Source organism: Mustelus asterias, chromosome 8 (assembly GCF_964213995.1).
Source record: "Mustelus asterias chromosome 8, sMusAst1.hap1.1, whole genome shotgun sequence".
In the NCBI taxonomy this organism is placed as follows: Eukaryota; Metazoa; Chordata; class Chondrichthyes; order Carcharhiniformes; family Triakidae; genus Mustelus; species Mustelus asterias.
In genome coordinates this window covers 65,679,755-65,696,810 of record NC_135808.1, presented here as the reverse complement: position 1 = coordinate 65,696,810, position 17,056 = coordinate 65,679,755, and the positions used below count along the sequence as shown (strand labels likewise).

General features: G+C 44.7%; 2 protein-coding genes and 1 non-coding gene across 10 annotated transcripts in view; 1 reads left to right on the top strand and 2 right to left on the bottom strand.

Moving 5' to 3' along the window:
• prrc2c (proline-rich coiled-coil 2C) overlaps nt 1-3,113 on the top strand; it is an 84,868-nt gene extending 81,755 nt beyond the window's left edge. For 4 of the 6 annotated variants that reach the window (XM_078218093.1, XM_078218092.1, XM_078218091.1 and 1 more), the window contains exons 34-35: nt 542-775; nt 1,695-3,113. In XM_078218093.1, the coding sequence (XP_078074219.1) occupies nt 542-775; nt 1,695-1,961 (501 nt within the window). In that variant the 3' untranslated portion in view covers nt 1,962-3,113. The remainder of the gene's footprint in view (nt 1-541; nt 776-1,694) is intronic. The other 2 variants (XM_078218095.1, XM_078218094.1) reach the window with 1 other exon arrangement.
• A 973-nt stretch (nt 3,114-4,086) lies between these two features.
• Nucleotides 4,087-14,032, bottom strand: myoc (myocilin). Of its 3 annotated transcripts, none has more exons than XM_078218096.1 (4): nt 13,584-14,032; nt 8,438-8,494; nt 8,130-8,255; nt 4,087-5,806 (listed from the first exon to the last, which is right to left on the bottom strand). In XM_078218096.1, the coding sequence occupies exons 1-4, from the start codon at nt 14,008-14,010 to the stop codon at nt 5,022-5,024; spliced, it is 1,395 nt and encodes a 464-aa protein (XP_078074222.1). In that variant the 5' UTR covers nt 14,011-14,032; the 3' UTR covers nt 4,087-5,021. The 3 variants fall into 3 exon arrangements, with proteins under 3 accessions (XP_078074222.1, XP_078074223.1, XP_078074225.1); XM_078218097.1 differs by having other exon boundaries at nt 13,587-14,022; XM_078218099.1 differs by lacking the exon at nt 8,438-8,494.
• Nucleotides 9,575-9,757, bottom strand: LOC144498084 (U2 spliceosomal RNA). Its single transcript, XR_013498640.1, has one exon. It is a non-coding gene; the product is annotated as a U2 spliceosomal RNA (small nuclear RNA).
• Nucleotides 14,033-17,056: the final 3,024 nt, after the last annotated feature.

Sequence of the window (17,056 nt, the reverse complement as noted above, 5' to 3'; positions counted from 1 at the left end):
GACAATTTAGCATGGCCAATCCAGCTAACCACATCTTTGGAGTGTGGGGGGAAACTGGAGCACCCAGAGGAAACCCACACAGACATGGGGAGAATGTGCAAACTGCACACAAAGCCACCTGAGGTTGGAATTGAACATGGTTCCTGACGCTGTGAGGTAGCACTGCTAACCACTGTGCCAGGCTTTTGATTGAAGGGAGCATCCAAATTTGGAACCCAGTTTGATGAACGTTTAACATCCACAGACAGAAACTTTACAGCGAGAGCCACTGGGCGATGTTCAGGATCAAAGAACTAGACTGAATTGCTGTCTCTTTTGCTTTTTACCAATTGGAACATTGACCGTTACTGCATCCCCAGTGCTAACGCATCAATTCTCAACCTAAATAAAATGCATCTGATATGAGAATCCTGTTTTGCCTTCAACCGTTGTGTTTTATGTAGCTTCCACTTGTGTTAAAATGATACTGCTGATTATAATGCAGGCGTCACAGTCCGGACATGAGAGGGGAATTACATTCCATTCTAATTGTTTTCACCAGATGCTTTCCCAACCTAACCTGGTCCCTCCATTGGTAAGACCTCATGGAAATACTTTTTCAGCTCCTGTTCAGAGGCCTCCAATGCCCCTGGCAAATCAGATGCAACCTCAAATGACCACAGGTATCATCTGCCATACTCGTCCTCAGCATACACCAAGGGTTCCTTCAGGACCTACACAGGGGATCCGTGGAAACCAGGCCCAAGCGGCAATGATGGCTGAACAGGATTTGAAGGTTAGCATTACTGGCAGTTATCTAGAAAAATTAATTACATAAATTATACCTGTTAAAAACCTTGATACCAAATGCGACTGTGGTCCTAACCAGAACATGAAATGTGGACAGTCAAGATTCTGCATAAAGATAGATGTACATTGTTCCTATAGTGGCTTATTTATTAATTAATTGATCTGGAACATTAAAGAATGCCACTATTTTTATTAAGTTGGGAAAGTACGTTAACCATCAATGCTGGCAGGTATATTGTAATCAACCTATTCCTGCCGCAGTTCTTAAATTTCTAACTTTCCACTTGCATGAGGAGTGTGAATTACCATCGACCCTGGGGATAATGAAAGAGAATTATATTTTTCTGCCAATAATATTTCATTATGATGTCCACACGTTAATTTTCCAATACAAAGAGAATAAATCCAACCTACAAAATATAAATAGGATGTGATATCAATTAGTTTTCTTGGAGGAACAGATTTGACACCCATCCATCCCCCAATTATTCGAACTTGACAGCTTGCAAGCATATCAGCTTTGTAGCAGCTTTACAGTATAAACATGTTGGAAGCCTGCTATGAATTTTTCAGGCATTTGAATTATCACAGCCATGTTGTCTTGTTGGGCATTTGCATTCGTTAAGCAGGGAGGTTTAACAATTTTGAACATGTGTTTCTGTATACTATACTATGTAGAGGATAGTATCAAAAACCTGTTTCAGAGATGCTTATATCTTTGCAACCAGTTACTGCCTGTGTGCTGTCTTTGCGTTGGTTTCCAGCACGCCTTGAAAGAGAGAGAATTTCTGTGAATGTTTTCCAGCTCTTTGCCACATTACTAGATATTTTTTTTAGTGCGTGCCTCCAGTTCATGTCCAAAAGGTTCATCAAAACACTCATTTGTTTACCCCTTTATGTTTAAGGCTAAGCAGCGAGCTGAGGTGCTCCAGTCCACACACAAGTTCTTCTCTGACCAGCAGCAGCAGCAGCAAATCAAACAGCCAATGAGCAAGGTTCACAAAAATGAGAGCAATGGGAGTAAACCGACTGAGAGCGGAGCAGGCGTTACGAGCACTAGAGACGAGAAGGTGGAAGAAAAACCCAACTCGAGTCAGCCGGCCATGTCAAAACCCGTTCGAACTGGACCAATCAAACCTCAGGCAGTTAAAACAGAAGAAACAAAGTCCTAAATTGCTGATAGAACAGAGTAGGTGTTCTAAACATCCTCGGGTGTAATGGGAGCTCTTCTCTGTGAGATAAGAGCAGAAGAATAGAGCTCAAAACATGAAATTTCTTTTATAACAAAGAAGTGAGATGTGAAGTAGTTAAGTGAAAACTGAACTATCTCGAGATATGCAGAATCAAATGGATCATTATTTTGAGCAACAGTAAAGCCCAGATGTGTAAACTAATCCTATGATGAACATTTAGTGTTGACTTCTGAATCTTGAAAATTTGAAAAGGCAATGTCTGACTTGTGTGGCATTTCCTTTCCATGAGATAATCACTGAAATTAAGTAAAAATGGCCAAGCCGGTGGAGGCTGACCAGTTTTACACTTTTAAAGACAGCAATTTAATAATCCTCTTGTTAAAATGTATCATTAAAAAATTTTCATAAGCTTAATTACAGTAAAGTCTACAGTGATTCACTTATGACTGAGTTCAGCTCCCTTTTTGAACCTATTAAATTCCAATTGTGTTTACGCATACACCATTTTAATCACAAGTCTAATATTGCCTTTTTTGATTGTATGCTAGTATTATAGTTTTAGGATGTACTGTATTATACTACGTGAATGTAAGATATCTTGTCTATCTGCTTATGATCAATCATTAATTAGTGACTGTGCTAGCAACACAGCTGTTTTTATTACAGAAATCTTACCCAGGTTTGATACAAATAAGGTTCTGATGAAGGTACAAAACAATAGAGAATTGCTGTTATTGGTATTCGGAAACCTTGGCACAAAGCGTGAGCTGAAAGATTGATTTATTGATGTGTATATTTTTGTCACATGGCTGGGGTGGCACTGGGGAAGCTACACTGCTGAAAAGGCTGCTTACCATCAGTAATGTGTTTTGGCACTCAGTTTTATTTGCTTACTTTGAAAATTCAGCTGTGATGTCTGACTTTTGAGATTTGTATTCCACCTGTACTGTGTATTCGTTTGGCATTGTACAGAAGTTAACAGCCATATTGGTATAGAAATATTATACTTTAATTTTTTTTCATTTGTACAGGGTTAACGCACTATTAAATATGTACGATCTTATTTACGATTAATTTGGTTTGGTTACATAACTAATAAAAATATGCTCTGAAATTTTTCAGATTCTTTTACCTTGTTTAATAGCAATTCATATTTCTTTCCTCCACTTATAGAGTACTTCTCATCACGCTGCCAGGTGCAGTGTGTGGTATATTTTGCATTATCAAAACTTTCATGTTGGATGGAGAAACACTGACTCAGCTTATGACCATGGATTTGCTTTTCTTTCCCTTGCCCTACTTCCCCTGACCCTTTCCAGATTTTACTTTTTTCTTAAAGCAAATGAACAGTGGGATGTGTGTGTTTGAAACTTCGGGGCCAAAGTGACAACATTGGCTAGCTGCGTATTCTAGGGTTACATAGGATAGGATATACGACACAGAAACAGGCCATTCGGACCAACCAGTCCATTGCTGGTGTTTGTGCTCCACTTGAGCATCCTCCCATCTTTTTTAATCTAAACCTATAATCATCTCTTTCTTTTTCCCACAAATGCTCATCAAGATTCCCCCTTAAATGCATCTATGCTAATTGCCTCAAATACTCTTTGTATTCCGTAATCCTGGGGAGAAGTTTCTTTTTAATTCCCCCATTGGATTTCTATTTTATATTGGTGGTCTCTAGTTAAGCTCTTCCCCACAAGAAGAACCATTCTCACTTAGCCAGGCTATCAAAACATTTTATAATTTTAAAGACCTTTGAAGTCACCCCTCAGCCTATTTTCAAGGGAAGAAAAACCCAGTCTGTTAATTATTTCTTGATATGTATACTCATGCACATCTGGCATCATCCTTGTAAATCTTCTCAGTACCCTCTCCACTGCCTCTATATAGTTTCTATAATATGGCATCCAGACTCCCAAGTCTGGTTTAACTAAGGTTCAATACAGGTTTAGCATAACTTCCCTACCTTTCAATTCTGATGATGGTTCCTATTGAAGACTCTCATTTCAACACTTTCCATATGCTCACAGCCCAAGTGTTTTCCATAAACAATGCTGATTGATATTATTTGCGCTTGTATGAGAAAAGAATGTACATAAAGTTCTATACCAACTTCAACCTTTATTTTACAAAAAGCAAAAGAAAATCCAGTGCTGGTACTTTGAAAAGTGGGAATACATTAGGTACTGGGTGCAGAGAATCCAGTCCTGTGGGTGCACATCTCTCACTTGGTAAATTTGAATTCTTAACTCAGTCCAACTGTACAGCTTGAAACACTGTTAGTGATTTGAAAGCACATTCTTTTTGTGTTCCAGCACACATACAAGGACCTTGTTTTCTCATGTCTAATGAAAATAGTACAGATTCATGTTTGAATAATTCTCTTCACGATTTTTTACATTTACTAACAAAGTGCAGTGATTATTTTTTAAACGTATATTTGCGTGTATTATTTTTGGTCTAGAGATGACTGAAGCAGTAGAAAGTACGAAAGGTGTTAACTTCAAAAGTGCAGTCTGACACTTGTATATGCTCACCTAAAGAAAAGGTCAAACCATTTGAGTTGGACTAGGTTTTTCTTTAAAGCAAGTATTGAATTAATTGAGCCAATTTTGGATTCCTTCCACGTTTTCTTTCCCCCGCAAACCTTTAATTTTTGACCATGAAGGAAACAAAAGGATTGAACAGCCATCAGTAAACCAACTAAACTCCTATTCTCAGCTGCACTGAATGCTGTCAGATTATATTGGGACTGTGGTTAAGAATGAGGAATGATTTTGCATGCATAATCTAACAATCAAGTTATAAATTTTTAAGAATTTTTAATTAAATTGAGCATCATCTGAGTCACGGCTATTCAAAACATTTAATGTTGAATTACTTTAACATTTTCTTCACTCTTAAATGATAAGCTGGTCCCTGCTCTGAAATTAGTGCTCAAATTACTGCGGTGCTATAATTAGCCATTATATACATTTTTAAAAAGAGAGAAAATAACAGTTTGTTTCCAGTCCATCGAAGATATTTTGGAGGCCTTCATACTTTTGAAAGCCTAATGTCATACATGACCATGTTAAAATTGTCCCAAACCAGGATTTTCTTTTCTGCTGGGTTGTAGTCAGTCATGCTGTTGTAACGGTAACGGTTTTCAAATGGGATATTCAGCACCTTGCTGCTGTTAGTGTTGGTGTTGTAGGCAAAATTGATGATGGCGTTGTGATTGGAATAACTGTTCAGTGTGTAGAGAGTCCCGCAAATCATGAAAGAATTAGCAACTGATCTTCTGCGTATAGATGTTGTCCAGGTTTGCTGCGTTTCCAGGGTGTTTGGATCCAATTTGGAGATCACAATGGCTCCTTGAGCCTGATTGGTGCTGTAGGTTACCCAAAGCCCCAGCTCATCTACAGCAAAATCAATGTCTGTATAACCACCCCAGGAGTATGGGTAGACTCCTCGGTAGCCTGCATTGGGCAAGTCCTTGCGAACTAAAATGGTCTCTGTTTTCATCTCGTATCTCAATAAGGTTCTTGACCTGCGTTTCTGGTAATATAAGGACCCTCGGTAAATGACACTCCCTGTGCTTTCTACTGGTTCAGGTAACAGATAAACTTTGTTGGGGTGGCCCCTCATGAACTGATCTAAGTCATGATACTCGTATAGCTGCCGAATGTCAGTGCCAACTGTGTTGATTCTCCAGATGGACTCCCTGGTGTAAGGTGGCACTGGCTCGGGATCTTTCATCCAAACTCCGTACTTGCCTATGATGTTGTCTGCCTTTTGGAAGGTAACTGGTTCTCCTACCCATTCTAGCATTCCACAACCTGCCGGGGCAAGATTAAGAAACAAGTTGATTCAGGCACTGCATTTAACTTCCTTGTACCACACAAGCAGGGACTTAGTTCCAATGTCAGCAAACTGAATCTGAGAGCCGGCCCCCTGATTGAAAGGCTGCACTACATGCAAGCATGGTGGCACAGTGGTTAGTACTGCTGCCTCACAGCACCAGGGACCCAGGTTCAATTCCCAGCTTGGGTCACTGTCTGTGCGGAGTCTGTACGTTCTCCCCGTGTCTGCATGAGTTTCCTCCAGGTGCTCTGATTTCCTCCCTCCCATAGTCCAAAAGATGTGCTAGTTAGGTGCATTGGTCATGCTAAATTCTCCCTCGGTGTACCCAAACAGGCGATGGAATGTGGTGACTTGGGGATTTACGCAGTAACTTCATTGCAGTGTTAATGTAAGCCAAGCCTACTTGTGACACTAATAAATAAATTTTAAAAGACTAAACTCTTGGGTGCCTTGACGTTTTACCCTTTGTGTCTCCTTGTTCTGGATTACTCCACAATCTAGAGCTAGGCCATTCATGACTGAGAACAGAGTGCAGTGGAAATGTGTAATTCTCTTCCCAAAATTGGGGATGTTGGGTCAATTGAGGTGTGCAAGATAGATCAACAGGTTTTTATTGAGTTGGTATCAAAAGAAAATGAATCAAAAGTGGATAAATGAAACTGAGGTACAGATCTGAAACAATCTAATAGAACGATAGAACAGACTCGAAGGACTGGGTTGTTATATTCCTGTTCCTTAGTTTATAGTTTAGCACCAAAAATTATTGTTCAAAGATTTGCAGCAGGAAACTTGTTTAAAAAAAGAAAACTTTGCAAAGTGGAATTATTGTTTTTGTTCTTTAAATTTAAAAAATCCTGTTACTTTATCATCCTGGGAATTTTTGTGAATCGTCCCATGGGCAACTTTAATATATTAACCTCAATATAAATTGGAATCTTTATGATCTGGACATGTTTTGATCACCCCTAAGGGATCAGGAATTGTCAGATATTTTTTGACCCTGATTTGCCTGGGATTTTGAGCTGGTTTTTCACCTCCCAAGGAGCTTATGGGTGGGATTTTCCAGTTTCGGGGTGAGTGCGGCTGGAAAATACCGCCCAACTGGGGTGAGGAGTGTCCATGCTGAGCTCACAGGGTATCAACTATCTAGGATAGGCCTGAATGGGCAGGAGGATTTATTTCCTGTCAATCGTTTTTGGATGTTTCTCATTCTTTTGACTTTGGTTGCAAGGTACCTATTTACATTGGTATGGTAGCACAGTGGATAGCACTGCTGCTTCACAGCGCCCTGGACCCGGGTTCGATTCCCAGCTTGGGTCATTGTCTGTGTGGAGTTTGCACGTTCTCCCCGTGTCTGTGTGGGTTTCCTCCCACATTCTGAAAGACGTGCTGGTTAGGTGCACTGACCCAAACAGGCGCCAGACTGTGAAGACTAGGGGAATTTCACAGTAACTTCATTGCAGTGTCAATGTCAGCCTTATTTGTGACTAATAAATACTTAAAAAAACTTTACATCCTGTCTCATTTTATATTCCCTTTCCAACCTTACTAAATTTGACCATCGTCTGTAAAACTCTGATGAGGCTAACTGAAATATACTGAAACTGTGAACTATTGGGTCGCACAATGGTTAGCCTTAGTGCCAGGGACTGGGGTTCGATTCCTGGCTTGGGTCACTGTCTTTGCAGAGTCTGCACGTTCTCCCTGTGTCTGCGTGGGTTTCCTCTGGGTGCTCTGATTTCCTTCCACAGTCTGAAAGGCGTGCTGGTTAGGTGCATTTGGCCATGCTAAATTCTCCCTCCGTGTACTTGACAGGTGCTGGAGTGTGGCGACTAGGGGATTTTCACAGTAATTTCATTGCAGTGTTAATGTAAGCCTATTCGTGACACTAATAAATATACTTAACTTTTTAATTTAGTAATAACTACACCAGAAGGTTGACCGCAATCGCTCTTTGTGTAAATCTCGAGTAACTTCCCGAAACCTCTTCGTGACTCTTACTCTCTAAGTCGCTCCTTAAAACGAAGCTTTTGGTCACCTCATCTGTGATTGTTCTGTGAGGCATTTACTAAATTCAATGTAGGGAATACAAGTTGCTCCAGAAGCTGAAGTCAGTGGTGCCCTTTCGCCATCTGCCGGCCACTTCAATAAATTGAGCATTTTGACATCGAGCCCTAAGTGGTCAATGAAATCGCCTTGCACAATGTATCTCACCCACAGCTGCCTGCGTCCCGGGATTTCTGCTACAATCGGTCGAGCAGGGGAATTTTCAAATGCACGCACTTCATTTGCAACTACCTGAACTGTGCAGTGTTGTGGCCGGGCTGCCAGCATTGCTCCGCTGTATGAGCCTGGAAGCTGGGATCTCTGTGATCTCCGATTTCAGCTCCTGGTATCCAGCATTTTCGAAGCTCCAGTTATAGGCTGGGGATAGAAAACATTATTCTCGACTTTGTCATTAGAAAAAAAAACACAGAAATGTTGTCGACATTTAATAGCGTGTGAATTATTTTTTTCTACAAACAGTTTTGCTCTTTAATCAAAACTTTCCAGGCAGAATATTGGAGAAACTTTTATTTTTGAAGAATCCTTGGAATTGGACTCACCGCCTTGGTCAGGTTGTGTTTTCTGTCGAGATGATAAACTGGAGAAACCCTGTCTCCCTGAAAGAAGACAAAATAGGAACAGTTTTTGTCCGGTCTCTTAGTCCCACTAATGTCTCTCCTACTCTGTGTCCTGTTGCTTTGTATCATTTATAAACAAATCGAAGGGTGGCTGGACAGACCCGTCATTGAGTTTACAAATACTAATTTGAGAATTGGCACGCATAGAATTTTTAAAGTACTGGAAATGCCCAACTGGATTTTTCCAGGAATCTTCGTCCCAGCTGGTAGGTTAATCCTCTCTGCATTTACAGCGAGGATTCATCCTTAGACTGGGGTAGTGTTTAATTTATTCATCACGGCAGTTGATGTTGAATATAAATAAGAGGATGATTTTTTTTACATTGCTCAGAGTGGACCGGGCAAACCTTTAGTTCCTGAGGTTTGACAAAGGGTCATCCCAGGGGGCGGCACGGTAGCACAGTGGTTAGCACTGCTGCTTCACAGCTCCAGGGTCCCAGGTTCGATTCCCGGCTCGGGTCACTGTCTGTGTGGAGTTTGCACATTCTCCTCGTGTCTGCGTGGGTTTCCTCCGGGTGCTCCGGTTTCCTCCCACAGTCCAAAGATGTGCGGGTTAGGTTGATTGGCCAGGTTAAAAATTGTCCCTTAGAGTCCTGGGATGCGTAGGTTAGAGGGATTAGCGGGTAAAATATGTGGGGGTAGGGCCTGGGTGGGATTGTGGTCGGTGCAGACTCGATGGGCCGAATGGCCTCCTTCTGCACTGTAGGGTTTCTATGTTCTATGATCTGCACTCAACGTCAGCTCTTTTCTCTCCTTACAGATGCTGCCAGATCTGCTGAGATTTTCCAGCATTTTCTCTTTTGGTTTCAGATTCCAGCATCCGCAGTAATTTGCTTTTATCCATTCCTCCAAAAACCAAATTTAAATTCCAATTGAATCCAATTCAAGGTCCCCACAAGGGAGACAAACACGATCCAAGCTGACAGGATAAGGCATTTTTAAAAATCCAATTCAATCAAATCAAGTCCAATTCAGAGTCTCAACAAGTTGAGACATTCCCAATCCAAGCTGACAAGACAGGGGTCTCACCACCTGTCTTGGGCTTGATCTACATGATCCAAGCTGATTGGAGTAGGCATTGCACCTCCTCCAAGGTTTGATCTCATTTGCATCTTAGCCAAAAGGCCGAGTTGCCGCTTTTAAAAATTGCTTCAAATGAAGCTAAAATGTAACCTAATGACTTCAACCACGCACGGCATGTCGATACTACACTTGATCTTAGCCAAAAGGCCGAGAAGCCAAAAGAAGAGGATGATATTCTTAGTTAAATTACTGGTGTGTTTATAGCTGCCAAGGAAATGAATCTTGAGCTGCTGAAAGGCCATCTTTCACTTTTACTGACTAAACCATTAAAATAATTTAAAACTATTACTCGATCCCACAGATGAGAGGGCAAGAACAATCCTGGAGTCTAATCCTGATCTTAGGGTGTGAATATTTCTGGGAGTCTGATCCCGGGTCAGAGGGTGAGAGCTTTTCTGGAATCGATCACAACTGTGGTAGACCCATTGCTGGTTCAGGAAGTGCTTACTGATACCCTCTCCCACCCAGCTGCCACCACCACCTTTGGGCTATTTCTTAACAACATAATGGACAAACTCACATTCCACTGACAACAACACCATGAACAATGGGTAGAACTTAGAAATAAAAAAGGGGCAATCACATTGCTGGATGTGTACTACATGCCCCCAAACGGTCAGGGAGAAATGGAAGGGTAGATATGTAGACAAATCTCAGAATTGTAAGAATAATAGGTAATAATAAGGGATTTCAACGTTCCCAGCATTAACTGGGATAGTCAAAGTGTGCAAGGCTTAGAGGGGGCAGAATTCTTTAAATGCATTGGCTTTTTATAGCAATAAATAGAAAGACCTACAAGAAAGGGATGGTGCTGGACCTCGTTTTATGGAATGAAGCTGGACAAGTGTTGGAAGTTTCAGTGGGGGAGCATTTGGTGACAGTGACGATAACTCCGTAGGATTTAAGGTGGAAAGATGGAAAGGGACAAGAATGGACCAGAAATAAAAGTTCTGAATGGGGGAGGGAGGGGCTAATTTTAATAGGATAAGACCGGATCTGGCCAAAGTTAACTGGGAACAGCTACTTGTAGGAAAATCTACATCAAAGCAGTGGGATTCATTCAAAAAGGAAATCGAGTACAGGGCCAACATGTTCCTGTGAAAGTGAAGGGTGGGAGCAATGAGTCCAGAAAACTCTGGATGTCAAGGGATACTCAGGGTTGGATATGGAAAAAAGGAGGCTTATGGCAGTACCGAGGGCTCAAAACAGTGGAAGCTCTGGAGGAGTATAGAAAGAGTAGGGAGTTACTTAAAAAATAAATTAGGAGAGTTAAGAGGGGGCATGAAAAAACACTGGTGGGCAAAATAAAGGAAAATACAAAAGTGTTTTATATTAAGGGCAGGAGGATGAGCAGGAAAGGAATAGGGTCCATTAGGGACCAATGTGGCAATAGGTGTGTGGATCCTAAAGACATATCATAGAAATCATAGAAACCCTACGGTACAGAAAGAGGCCATTCGGCCCATCGAGTCTGCACCGACCACAATCCCACCCAGGCCCTACCCCCATATCCCTACATATTTACCCACTAATCCCTCTAACCTACACATCTCAGGACACTAAGGGGCAATTTTTTAGCATAGCCAATCAACCTAACCCGCACATCTTTGGACTGTGGGAGGAAACCGGAGCACCCAGAGGAAACCCACGCAGACACGAGGAGAATGTGCAAACTCCACACAGACAGTGACCCAAGCCGGGAATCAAACCCAGGTCCCTGGAGCTGTGAAGCAGCAGTGCTAACCACTGTGCTACCGTGTCGCCCAAGGTGAGGTTTTAAATGAGCACTTCGCATCTGTGTTCACAATGGAAAAAGATGGGTGGCACTGCTGCCTCACAGCACCAGGGACCCGAGTTCGATTCCTGGCTTGGGTCTCTGTCAGTGTGGAGTTTGTACATTTTCCTCGTGTCTCCGTGGATTTCCTCCGGGTGCTCCGGTTTCCTTCCACAGTCCAAAGATGTGTGGGTTAGGTTGATTGGCCATGCTAAATTGCCCCTTAATGTCAGGGGAGTTAGCAGGGTAAATATGTGGGACTACGGAGATAGGGGTTGGGTGGAATTGTGGTCAGTGCAGCCTCAATGGGCCAAATGGCCTCCTTCTGCACTGTAGGGATTCTATGATGATGATGTAGGTATAGAAATCAGGGAGGGGCATTGCGATTTAACTTAACATTGAGAAGGGAGGGGTATTAACAGTTTTAACGGGCCTAAAAGTGGATAAATCCCCAGGCCCAGATGAGATGCATCCCAGGCTGCTGTGGGAGGCAAGGGAGGAGGTTATCGCGGCTCTGACAATTTTTGAATCTTCTCTGGTCATAGGAGAGGTAAACGCAGTAAGAAGTTTAACAACACCAGGTTAAAGTCCAACAGGTTTATTTGGTAGCAAAAGCCACACAAGCTTTCGGAGCTCCAAGCCCCTTCTTCAGGAGAGGTGCCAGAGAACTGCAGGACAGCTAATGTGGTACCATTATTTAAGAAGGGAAGTAGGGAAAAACCAGGAAATTACAGGACAAGCAATTCTAATTTCAGTGGTAGGAAAACTATTGAAAAAAATTCTGAGTCACAGACTTAATCTCCAGTTGGGGAGGCAAGGATTAATCAAGGACAATCAACGTGGTTTTGTCAAAGGGAGATCATGTTTTACAAATTTGACTGAATTTTTCCAGGAGGCAACTGGATATGTAGATGAGGGTGATGCAGTTGATGTAGCCTACATGGACTTCAGTAAAGCTTTCGACCAGGTCTCACATGGGAGGCTGATGAAGAAGGTAAGAGCCCATGGGATCCAAGGCAATTTGGCAAACTGGATCCAAAATTGGCTTACTGGTAGGAGGCAGAGGGTGATGGCCGAAGGTTGTTTTTGTGACTGACGCTTGTGTCTAGTGGTGTTCCACAAAGACCAGTGCTGGGTCCCTTGTTTGTACATTAGTGAACTGTAGGAGGTAGGATAAGTAAATTCATCGATGACACAAAAATTGGTGGTTGATAAATAGTGAGGAGTAAAGCCTTAGATTACAGGACAAAATAGACGGGCTGGTTAGATGGGCAGAACTGTGGCAAATGGAATTCAACCCTGACAAGTGTGAGGTGATGCATTTTGGGAGGACTATTCAGGCAAGGGAATACACAATGAATGTTCAGACTCTAGGAAGTATAAAGGATCAGAGGGACCTTGGTGTGCATGTCCATAAATCCCTGAAGACAGCAGGACAGGTAGATAAGGTGGTTAAGAAGGCATACAGGATATTTGCCTTTATTAACCAAGGCATGAATATAAGAGCAGGGAGATTATGATGGAACTGTATAAAATGCTGGTTAGGCCACAGCTAAAGTACTGTGTGCAGTTCTGGTCCACACATTATAGGAAGGAAGTGATTGCACTAGAGAGGGTGCAGAGGAGATTCACCCAGATGTTGCCTGGGCTGGAGTGTTTCGGCTATCAAGAGAGGATGGTTAAGTTAGGGTTGTTTTCCTTGGAGCATTGAAGGCTGAGGGGGGCCCTGATTGAGATGTATAAAATTATGAGGGACATAGACAGGGTGGATAGGAAGGAACTTTTCCCCTTAGCAGAGGGGGCAGTAACCGTGAACAAACTCTCACTCCACTGTTAACACCACCCAGAACAAACTCTCACTCCACTGTTAACACCACCCAGAATAAACTCTCACTCCAATGCTAACACCAGGAACAAACTCTCATTCCAGGGTTAACACAATGAACAAACTCTCATTCCAGGGTTAACACAATGAACAAACTCTCATTCCAGGGTTAACACAATGAACAAACTCTCATTCCAGGGTTAACACCATGGACAGACTCTCATTCCAGGGTTAACACCATGGACAGACTCTCACTCCAGGGTTAACACCATGGACAGACTCGCACTACAGGGTTAACACAATGAACAAACTCTCACTCCAATGCTGACACCACCATGGTCAACCCCTCTGGTCAGTGGCTGGAGCGGGGATCGCTTTGTTCTTACCACCTTGATGTGAGTCCTGTAGAGTTTCTGTGCTGGGACACTGCCTGGCTCGGAGGTGCATGTTCTCCTGCTTCATGCTCTCCAGCCGCCTGAGTAAGTCCAACTTCTCCATCTGCAGCCTGCGGACATCCCCCTGCTGCCCGGGGGCTGGGCTCAGGCTCTCCCCCTGGGATTTCGTCTCTAGCAGCCGCAGCCTGTCGCCCAGGGACTCCAGCTGTCTCTGCTGGGCAGCCCTGTCCCTCTGCAGCTCCCGGACAGCGGCCAGAGCCTCCCCGGGCTCCGAGCAACTGGCCTCTTCATGCGGGCTGGCCACGGTGAAGGAGTAAATGCATCGACCATCCCGGCTCAAAGTGCGGGAGAAAGTGGGTGACAACTGGCCGGAGGCTGTCAGGAAGGAGGCGAGAGTGAGCAGGGAGGTGGCGATCATTGCGACTGCTTTTCCCGGGACTGTGTGCTTGCAGCTCAGCAGTCCCGGGCTATTTATAAAGAGCTTGTACAGGGGCGGGCATCAAACTCTCCACACCTCCCACATCTGGAGCCTCTTATCCATCACCTCGGGAATGAGAGGATCCCGATTTTATCGAACTCTGGAGGGGGAGAAAGAGCAGGAAAGTTGGGAGTAATTGCTGTGGGAGCTAGCAAAAAGGGGCCGAATGGCCTCAGGGACGTGCTTTCTTTCCCATGCTGCAATCAGTTGTCAGGGAGTAGATACTTTTTTAAAAATCAGTCACAAGTAAGGCTTACATTAATACTACAATGAAGTTACTGTGAAATTCCCCTAGTCACCACACTCGGGCGCCTGTTCGGGCCAATGCACCTAACCAGCATGTCTTTTGGACTGCGGGAGGAAACTGGAGCATCCGGAGGAAACCCACACAGACACAGGGAGAACGTGCAAACTCCACACAGTCACCCAAGCCGGGAATCGAACCTGAGTCCCTGGCGCTGTGAAACAGCAGTGCTAACCACTGTGCCACCGTGCCGCCTGTATACTTTAAAACAAAACACCAGTAAACACTGGGAAATAAGAAACAAAAACAGAAAATGCTGGAAAATCTCAGCAGGTCTGACAGCATCTGTGGGGAGAGAATACAGCCAACGTTTCGAGTCGAGATGACCCTTCGTCAAATAAGAATACTGGTCCGAACTGCTTTTTTCTTCCTGAGAGCCGCTGGAAGTCAAACACCGTGCGCAGTAAGCAGGGAGTGGAAGATTTCATTCCCAGTGTGATAACTGCTCTGGTCAAACCTCATCCCAGAGACAAATCACCTGTGTTGTTGTTTGCGCTTGTAATAGGATCGAGCCATTTAAAGGTCTTGTTGGGGTTTTCCACAGTCTCAGCTACCCCCACCTTCCCCCAAACCCACTCCCCACCCTCCCCCAAACCCACTCCCCGCCCTCCCCCAAACCCACTCCCCACCCTCCCCCAAACCCACTCCCCACCCTCCCCCAAACCCACTTCCCGCCCTCCCCCAAACCTACTTCCCGCCCTCCCCCAAACTCACTCCCCGCCCTCCCCCAAACCCACTCCCCACCCTCCCCCAAACCCACTCCCCGCCCTCCCCCAAACTCACTCCCCGCCCTCCCCCAAACCCTCTCCCCACCCTCCCCCAAACCCACTCCCCACCCTCCCCCAAACTCACTCCCCGCCCTCCCCCAAACCCACTCCCCACCCTCCCCCAAACCCACTCCCCACCCTCCCCCAAACCCACTCCCCACCCTCCCCCAAACCCTCTCCCCACCCTCCCCCAAAGCCACTCTCCGCCCTCCCCCAAACCCACTCCCCACCCTCCCCCAAAGCCACTCCCCACCCTCCCCCAAAGCCACTTCCCAACTCCCCCAAACCCACTCCCCGCCCTCCCCCAAACCCACTCCCCGCCCTCCCCCAAACCCACTCCCCACCCTCCCCCAAACCCACTCCCCGCCCTCCCCCAAACCCACTCCCCACCCCACCACTCCAGTCCAACCAAACACTTGTAGTCAGTCCAACCTTGGAGACCAGGGGAAATATGATGTGAATGGAATAGTATCCCAACAGTGCAGAAGGAGGCCATTCAGCCCATTGAGTCTGCATAACACCATAAGACATAGGAACAGAATTAGGTCATTCAGCCCATCGAGTCTGCTCTGCCATTCAATCATGGCTGATATTTTCCTCACTCCCATTCTCCTGCCTTATCCCCATAACCCCTGATCCCCTTATTAATCAAGAACCTATCTATCTCTATCTTAAAGACACTCAATGACCTGGCTTCCACAGCCTTCTGCGGCAAAGAGTTCCACAGATTCACAACTCTGTGGCTGAAGAAATTCCTCCTCATCTCTATTTTAAAGGATCGTTTCTTTCGCCTGAGGTTGTGCCCTCTGGTTCTAACTCTCCAAAAGAGCATCCCATCCAGGCCCTATCCCTGTAATCCCATGCATTTACCATGGCTAATCCTTCCAACCTACACACCCTTAAACACTAAGGGGCAATTTAGCATGGCCAATCCACTAAACCCACACATGTTTGAACTGTGGGAGGAAACTGGAGCACCCGGAGGAAACCCACGCAGACACGGGGAGAATGTGCAAACTCCACACAGACAGGCACCCAAGGTATGAATTGAACCCGGGTCCCTGGTGCTGTGAGACAGCAGTTACAACCACTGAGCCACCGTGCCGCCCTAAGGCCATCCATATCCTTCCACTGAAGCAGATAGATGCGAGTTTGTTACTAGTGTGTGTGTGTGTGTGTGGTCAAACAGCCTTTCATTCTCTCAAACCCCAGCTGAAGTTAAATAAACGCCTTGAGTTATGTGAATCCCTGGAGTGCTCTGTGGGGAATGTCTGTACCTCGTTCTGACCAGGTGAATGTAGAAACTTCAGTCAGTGTCTGCAACGTTTTTTTTTGCTGAGCCCCCGGCGTCTGACTAGCAAATAAACCTCGAAATCCACGTTAAGTAAAACACTGCGGATGCTGGAATTCTGAAGAAAAAAACAGAAAATGCTGGAAAAACGCACCTATGGAACTGCTTACGGCAAAGGGCTTTGAAGACTGAGTCGTTAGGCATGTTCAATGCTGAGATAGGTTTTTCTGTTTTTAACCCACATTAAGTTATCGACCTGACCTGAAGTGTACCCCTCCCCCCCACCCCTGCCCCTCCTCATCTGGTCAGAGACACATCAGATCCAGCACCTCTTCCAGGGAATGTAGACACCAGTGGATAAGGACCCAACCTTAGCTACCAGCCGTGACTCAGTTGTCCCTCATTTGTCTCAGAGTTAGAAGGTCCTGGGCTCAAGTGCCTCTCCAGAAAGCTGAGAACATAATGGAAGCTAATACTCCAGTGCTGTATGGGGGGGAATGCTGCACTACCCCTCCAGCCCATTCAGGTGGACCATTGAGGCCTCAACTGCTCCCTCCAGTGGATATAAAAGATCCCACAACTCCAGTTGAAAAGACGCAAGGGAGTTCTCTCCCCTGTTTGGCC